The 8890-nt window shown below is 37.1% G+C and overlaps 1 protein-coding gene across 1 annotated transcript in view; it reads right to left on the bottom strand.

The window, feature by feature from the left end:
• LOC106877401 (mucin-like protein) overlaps nt 1-8890 on the bottom strand; it is a 66253-nt gene that overhangs the window by 27811 nt on the left and 29552 nt on the right. Inside the window, exons 4-8 of the mRNA XM_052968486.1 lie at nt 8782-8886; nt 7949-8122; nt 6577-6683; nt 3160-3465; nt 2310-2523 (exon numbers count right to left, since the gene is read on the bottom strand). Coding sequence (XP_052824446.1) covers nt 2310-2523; nt 3160-3465; nt 6577-6683; nt 7949-8122; nt 8782-8886 — 906 coding nt within the window. The remainder of the gene's footprint in view (nt 1-2309; nt 2524-3159; nt 3466-6576; nt 6684-7948; nt 8123-8781; nt 8887-8890) is intronic.

The raw sequence follows: 8890 nt of genomic DNA, 5'->3' as shown, positions 1-8890 counted from the left end.
GTGTGTGTGTGTGTGTGTGTGTGTGTGTGTGTGTGTGTGTGGAACGAAGGATCCGAGCATCTTTGCACAAATGCTTCTGAGGGCTACAACATATCCCGTATATAGAGCACAAAAGAAACTCGCTGGCAGAGAGGAATCTCTTCTCGTGCTGGTAAAAAGACGACAGTTTAGCTAGTACGGTCATGCAGCCCGCCTTAATTTGCTGTCCAAAACCGTACTTCAATCACCGTTGAGGAAGAGAGAAAGAGGGAGACACCATCAAGTATTGGACATGTCACAACACGGCTGAGTGTAAAAGCGTCTAGCGTGGCATCCCAACGACTGACTGCATCAGTTCAGTGAAGCTAATGATGGCCGATATGCTTATAGTGTAATAGTTATATTCTTTTCTACTCTAGGAGCAAGACCCGAAAGTGTTGGGGAGTTGGCCAGTCATCCCAAAAGGATGAAAGACAAAGTGGACCTCGGCGGAATTCGAACTCAGAGTGTAAAGATAGACGAAATATCGCTAAGCATTTCGCCTGGCGTGCTAACGTTTCTGCCAGCTCGCCGCCTTAGCGTAAAGGTATATTATATGTGTAGTGTAATCCCTGGCGCTATTTGTAATATATAACCTATATATTTGTAGTATAAAGCTTATGTATTTGCCGAGTAAAATCTACTGGCTCGTAATTTCGTAAATTTATTATTATTAGTTTATTGAAGCAGTCTTAATTTTCTGTAAATGTGAATTAACCTCAAGTGATCTTGTGCTGGTTGGGTTGAGGTGTGGCTAAGTAGACAAGATTGAGCCCAACAACCATGAGTGAAATAAAATAATGACAGTAACGCTCGTAAAATGAAATTGAAGGAATATAATGAAATCAAGAGATTTGGGAAATAACTTTTGTTGTAATTTAGACTAAAAGTGTTTCACTTAATTACTTCGAAAATTCCGTTTATATATAATCTCAACAATATTTACCGACTAACTGACACTTTTCAGACTCTTTGCTGCTTCCTTCGACAACAGCAGTGCCACCCCAGCTTCATGGTGGTCTTCTTCATTGTCTTTACCCGAATGGAAAAGTGTTTCGCCTGTTTCTAATTTGATCTCTCCGAAGGAGTTCCAACTTACTTCACACATGCCGAGTAGCGTGAGGTGTTACTGGTGCATCTCCCTCACCGCTTGTGCGCACCTTCCTGTCTCTCGGAGTGTTCTCACATTCCAGGTTCCAAGAAGGATGGGCTTCTTCTGTGAGAGCAGCTTTGGACCGCCCTTCAAGGTTGTCCTCGGCCCTGTAGCTTCCTGACAGATTTGGCTACAGCGCGTCCTCAGTCTCCGGATCGGAACCCTGGTTCTCCCAAGAACTGAATTAGTGTTAAATGAACTGTTGTTGGTTTCTGTAACAAGTATTTTTTACGTGTATAGGGTATTAGCCTGTAGCACAACCCCCGAATCTGATGTGTATACTTTAGTGTATACTTTAGTCTGATGTGTATACTTTAGTCTGACTCCTCCTCTTCGACCAAACCAGCAAGGTTGAACCTACCAGGGGAACATAATCGAAGGGGCACCTGTGGAGAACGTTGGTGAGTTTGTCTATCTTGGCAGCAAGATCAGCAAATCAGGAGAATCAGATGAGGTCATCACTGCAAGAAGCAAGAAGGCTTGGCAAGCCTTGGCTATTCATCGGCCGGTATGGAAGTCCACTGCCATCTCAACTCGAACTAAAATCTGCTTATTTAGTTCAAACGTAAAAGTGTGTTTTTGTATGGCTCTGGAACATGAAGAGCCACCTGCAGCAACTACAGGAAGATCGAGACCTTCATCAACAAATGTCTCCGGCAGATCCTCCATCTGAAGTGGTTCAACGGAGTGCCAAACACTGACCTGTTAGAAAGGGCAAACCAGGAGCCCATACGTGTTCAGATGAGACGAAGGAAATGGAGATGGGTCAGGGACACACTGCGGTAAGAACCCTCAAATGTAACACGACATGCACTTGACTGGAACCCGCAGGGGAAAAATTAAGCGAGGACGCCCGAAGCAGACATAGAAATGAAGCGTTTTGGACAAGCTCAGGACCACCGGCCTGACATGAAAAGCAGCCAAGAAACACGCCAATTACCGCAAAAAGTGGAATGTAACTGTTGAGGCCCTATACTCCACAAGGGGGAAAAAGATTAAAGAAGAAGAACTGACACTTTTGTTTATGACACTTTTGTTTTGTTAGTAAGAATTTTGATCGGTTTCAATGCTTTAGTAATATGTTCACAAAGTTTATTAGATTCTTATTAAATATAAATAGGAGTATTCGATATCTCACCTGTATTTCCTTCCTTTATATCTATATTTACCAAACTATTCCTCTTCAGTGAGTCTTTATGCGTGAAACGCTTGTTGCCGCCCAAGTTAAAGCCCATTAAGGCCTTCACATCAGTGTTCATATCCATTCCACAAGGTTTGTAGAAATAAAGCAAATAGGTTGAATAGCCGTCTGTGACCAGTAGCATTTGGAATGTAATACCTGGATTTGTTTCCTAAGGTGCGAAAATAATACGTTTATGATTAAAATTCTATGAGCACTTGTGAAAACTACGATCGTACAATTTTTGACATTACTTTCCTAAAACAGAAAACGTTTTAGTACAACAAAATAATATTGTTATCGCAATCATCGATCGGAGATGAATCTTATCAAGAAGATATATCACAGATTGTGATCACTCCAATTATCTTAGAACCACTATTTTACATTAAGTTTAGCTCTCTTTTTAGTAACTCTAAAGCACATTATATAATGCAAAAATATTACCAAACTTCCTGCTATTAATATATAAAGTGGATCCTTAATTTGATTTTATATTTATATTGTAATATTTCGGCCAGCCGATTGAATCTTAGCAATTTAAACCCCGTAAATGAACATTACGTTTTCGGCAGTGTAACCACATTTCATTTCAATTGATTTATTACAAAAAGAAATAGTGAAGCTGTTCTGAGCAGTAAAATATTTTTAAATAAACTAAAAATTTACTGCGTCAGAAAGTTGATTCATTGATAAAACTGTAAATTCAGTAGGAATGAATCGGCATTGCTAAATGATCTTTTTCTTAATTTGGTAAATTTAAAATAATTATATTCATGAGATTAAATATAATGTGTAATTAACTTACCCTTGATGTTCCTATTAGGGAAGAATGACGTATATTTTCCCATGTCACCAAAAGTGCCCAAACAGATTGGAAATTTCTAATATTTGCATACATATTAATTTTTGCATCAATATTTCTCAGTTTATTCACCATGTTGTAATTTATTCCACTTGTTGTGTATTTCTCATAAATGCTGTATTTAACGTTCTGATATTCATACCAAAGGTCTGCCCAGTATGGAGCAATGATATAGTTTCTAGTGTAAGATAAACTATACGGTTCGTAGCTGAACATAGTATTCTCTGATAAATATCCACCAGCGTAGATCTGACAAAACAAAGTTACATAACATAGTTGAGAACAATTAGGTCATTAAAAGATATTTATATTGGCATTGCAATCAAATATTTCAAGAAAAGAATTTTGAATTAATAGTTTCTAATTATAATTAGTCACGAATTTTGTAAGCTACCAGTTCTTTAGCAGTTTTTCAGCTAGAATAAGATATTAACATTTAATCATAAGTGTAAAATATTCCCGAAATACGAAAACAAAACCAGAAACAGATAAAGAATATCGTGCTCGTTAATTAAAATGATTACCATTTAGTACTTTGTCAATAAATTTGGTTAGTTAATATTTAAGCAGTTTATAAACTAATTCACAGCTAATTTTTTTTTCTACTATAAGCACAAGACCTGAAATTTGGGTGAAGGGGGCTAGTCGATTACATCGACCCCCAGTGTTCAGCTGGTACTTAATTTACTAACCTCGAAGGCTGAAAGGCAAAGTCGACCTCGACGGAATTCATGACTAATACATTAACATTAGCATTAAGTTGTCTCCTTAAAATCAAATGATAAATATAACAATAAACAAAACAATTTAATATACAACCCATAATTATGGTCATTCACAATTGCCACTTCCTTTACATCTGATTGAATCGGTTAACTGATATGCTTACTAGATAGCACAGTTCCTATATTATCAATACGTTCTATGCAAATATCTTCTCCATAATCTTTTAAGTAAAATGAAAGTATTGATGAAAAATATACATTTTAGTTACACAAACACACACACACACTCACACGCGCACATACACACACACACACACACACACACATACACACACACACACACACAACAGGCTTTCACACAATTTCCGCCAATCAAATTCATTCACAGAGCATTAGTCAGCCCAGAGCTATATTAAAAGACACTTACCCAAGGTGCCACGCAGTGGGACTAAATCTGAAATCACATGCTTACCAAGTTAAATTTTTAATGCCATAGCTAATATCTTGTTGCTTCTATTTTTGTTCTCTTATAACTTGTAACGCTTTTAACTTAGTAAATTATGAATAAATAAACTACTATAGATAACGGTACTAGTCATGTGCATCTTTATCTTTTACTTGTTTCAATCATTTGATTGCGGCCATGCTGGGGCACTGCCTTGAAGGATTTTAGTCAAACAAATTGACACTGGGACCTATATTATCGGTATCTTTTGCCAAACAGCTAATGTACGAGGGTGTAAGCACACTAAGATATATAGAGAGAGAGAGCGAAAAAATAAAGAGATGACACCAGGAAAACTAAATGTTATGTAATGAACTTCATTAGCTTACAGCTGTTTCTGCTTTAAAATGGGGTGGATTCGTAGTTAAGTCAACCACTCTTAGTTTTCGTCTACCAAATCCACTCACAAGTCCTTAGTTGGCCTGAGGCCATAGTAGAAGACGTCTGCCCAAAATGCTACGCAGTCGGACTAAACCCAGAACCACGTGGTTGAGAGGCAAGTTTCTTACCACACAGTCACGTATATAGATAGATAGAGAGAGAGAGAGAGAGAGAGAGAGACAGACAGACAGACAGACAGACAGACAGACAGACAGACACAGACAGACAGACAGACAGACACAGACAGACAGAAAGACAGAGACAGTCAGAAAGACAGACAGACAGACAGACAAACAGAAAGACAGACAGAAAGACAGAGATACATTCATCCTCATTTGTATCATTTAACATCCATTTTTCATACTGGCATGGTTTAGACGATTTAACTGGACCTGGTAAGCCGGAGAGCTGTAACAGGCTTCTGTCTATTTTGGCTTGGTTTCTACGGCTAAATGCCCTTCCTAACGCCACCCACTCCAAGAGTGTAGTGGGCGCATTTAACGTGATGCTGGCACGGATGCCTTTTGCTTGTCACCGGTACTGGCAATAACTATGATTTCACTTAGCTTGACGAGTTTTCTCATACACAGCAAATCGCCAAAGATCTCGATCACTTGTCATTGCCTCAGTGAGACCCACGTTCTGAAGATCATACTTGACCACCTCGTCCCACATCTTCCTGGGTCTACCTCTTCCACAGGTCCCCTCCACACTTAGAGACGGGCACTTCTTTACGCAGTTGTCCTCAACCATATGCATCACATGTCCACACCCAGCGTTGTTTTCTCTCTTGTATACCACATTTGTTGCCTGTTATGCCCAATATTTTATCTGGATGCTTACACTCTGTCGTACATGCACACTGACATTGCACATCCAGCGAAGCGCACTGACTTCCTTTCTTTCAAACCTTCATATGTCCTCTGCAGTCGGTCCATATTTCCCTGCCGTATAATATAGCTGTGCACACACAGGCATCATACAATCTGCTTTTCACTCTTTGTTACCAACAAAGGTAGAATTTCTCTGAGCTTTGCCTAGACTATTCTTATTCTAGCAGCTACGCTCATGGAGCGTTCGCTTCCACAGCTGACTTAGGCACCCAGGTAGCGGAAGCTATCAACTATTTCTAAGCATCCCACCTGGCATGTGACGTAGTCTATTTCTGTACATTTCTAGTGTTTATTGTACTTATAAATTTACCACTCACAAAGACTACTTTCTCTGATAACATTCCTCTGATATTGCTGCACCTCTTATAGATACAATATTTACAATATAAAGTAGTGGAATTATTTGAATATTATGATAAAGAAATATGTAAAATAAGAACATCAAAGAGAGCACCTAGTCAATGTTAAAAGTGAAGAGGCAAAAAGCCATCAAGAATTTTTAAATTTAAAAAATTATCTGGATTTTCCAGTTAAAGATAAAGCAACCATTACAAAAGTTGAGACTAAGCGATGACAGAAAAAGATTCCTATAGCGAGAGAGGTTCTTAACTAAATATTTTAATAATAAGCGGATACAACAGCTTGAATTATACAAGCAGTTTTGGGTATGTAAAAACGTTGTTATTGATTTAATATAAATATAGCCCACATATAAATTTAGATCTTTAAAACTGAAATTATTTCGTGCGTTTATTTTGGAGTTCATTTGCTGTTTCTATGATTAGGAATATATCGTAAGAATTTACAGGTGAAATGTAGATTGGGAATGTAAATCTTGTAACATATTAATACATACACGAAAGCAGTTCAGTGCTCTTTGTCCTATGTTGATATCAATTCTTGGGCAAATGTATGGTGACCAGGAATTATACAAGTATCGTGTGTTACTATGGTCCAACAACTCTGTAAAATTGAAAAGAAAAAGAAAAATTAAAAAGATTAATATTTCAATTATAAATGTATTCGTTGTTAAAAGCTAGTTTATTGGTTTTCATATTAAAACTGAAAGTGATGAAGATCTGTATCCATATCTATTTCGGATCCATTCACGTAAATGAGAGTGAGGCAATGACTTTAATTCAGCCATGTTATTTTAATGATATGTAAGACGTGTGTATGTGCATATGGGAGAGAGATGAAGACAAAACCAGTCCTCCATACTCTACTAACATGCCAAGGACCAGCATGGAGGCAAACTGGGTCAACTTGACATCCGCATTTTATTCAAGCACCCAAAGGACCCAACACTCAGAGACAAATTCAGGAGTACGTCCTCATAAATGAAACATTCCCAGTACTAAATAGGAAATATGCGTAGTAGATATCATGCCCCCATACCCACAGGTAGAGTTAGTTAATGGGCTGTAATGTAGATAGATGTATGTATGTGTATGTGTGTATATATGTATATGTACATGTATATGCACATGTATGTAGGCTATTAATGTATACAGATAGACATACAGACGGATAGGTACATAGATTATATGAACAGACAAGCACACATACACGCACATACAAAAATGAAGACTGAAACAAATGACCATATATAGACGCACACTTGACTTCACACAAGGACTAATATGGGGACACACGTCCGCACAAACACATGAATATGGAGGCTGCATGCATACATACAAACGTGCACACATACATACATGCATACATACATACACACATACATACATGCATATGTATCCACACACACACTGACCCACATACGTGCGACAAACAAACAAAGAGAACGCAGCTTCAATAACTGACAGAGTCAATGACAGAGTCAATAACTGACAGAGTCAATAACTGACAGAGTCAACTGACAGAGTCAACTGACAGAGTCAATATTGAAAAGGTTGCAAGACGCAACGAAAATTTTAGTGAAGTAAATATATATCTATAGTTACCTTGATACTTTGGTGGAGGGAGGTATATATATATATATATATCATAAAATTTAAATAACGAACTAAGTGAATTTGTGGAAATTAGTTTGATATTATTTCCAACTATTACCCGGAAATTTAAGAGTTCGTAAAAGTATGTTTGATATTGTATATTTTACTCTCAATTTCGTTTTATTTCAAATACACTACTTGCTTATTAAATAAATGGGCTAATAATTTTAATTAATAAACAGACATGATTTATAGGCAAAACACCATCCTTACCTGATGGGGGGCAATATTTTGCTGTTGTTGTTGTTGGTGGTGGTGGTGTCGTTTTTTGTGTAGTAATCTGCGTTGTGTATTTTGTTGTAGGATTTAAAGTCGACGAAGTAGAAGTTTGGTGAAATGTGGTTTTAGTTGGAGTAGCAGATGATGTTGATAAAGTTGCGTTGGTTCCTAAAACAAAGAAAAGTGATATGTTAAATTGTCTAACATACGACAAATTCACTTCAAAATTTCTAAGGTTTCTTTTTTGTCTTAATATGTTTTTCTTTTTCTTTTTCTTTCAGCTGCAAGGAAAGAAAGATTAACAGAAATTATTGGGATCTGCGAAGAACACAATACGGTTAAGATTACTTAAATATATGTGTTAAGAGGTGCGTTTTTGAAGGTAACGAAATTATGTGTTAAAAAGATGCAAACGTGCTTAGACAAAAATGTAATTAACGTATGTTAAGAGGATGCTGCAATATGAAGAATAATGTTAAACATGTAGGATATAGCGTAGCTACAGATATATAAACGTAACCAAAATATATATGATAAACGGGAGCTCTCTTACTTGTAGAACTTTTAAGGAAACTAAAGGATACATATTAATTATAGATCAGTAATATTTCACTTCTTTTTATGAGGACAACCATTTTCTAGTGGACATAAGCACCGGTAATACAAAATACAGGTATCGTCAATTTTCTTAAATAAAATTAAGTATATTGAAAGCAGATGCAGGGAGTCTGGTATCTGGCGAAAGGGTATAATTCTGCATTAGACCAAATTCGGAGGACAGCATTTAATTTGAAGCAAGTTTGACAGGTTGTTGTAATTTTACGTACCTGCAATATACGTTGTAAAACCTGTACTGTGGGCAAGTGTAGTTGAAAAAATTGGTGTCGTGGTATGAATAGTCTTATCTGTTGATAGAACGTGTGTTGTCACACCTGT

The sequence above is a fragment of the Octopus bimaculoides genome, chromosome 6 (genome assembly GCF_001194135.2).
Source record: "Octopus bimaculoides isolate UCB-OBI-ISO-001 chromosome 6, ASM119413v2, whole genome shotgun sequence".
Lineage (NCBI taxonomy): Eukaryota > Metazoa > Mollusca > Cephalopoda > Octopoda > Octopodidae > Octopus > Octopus bimaculoides.
Note: the sequence above shows the minus strand (reverse complement) of the source record. Positions and strands in the feature narration are given on the sequence as shown.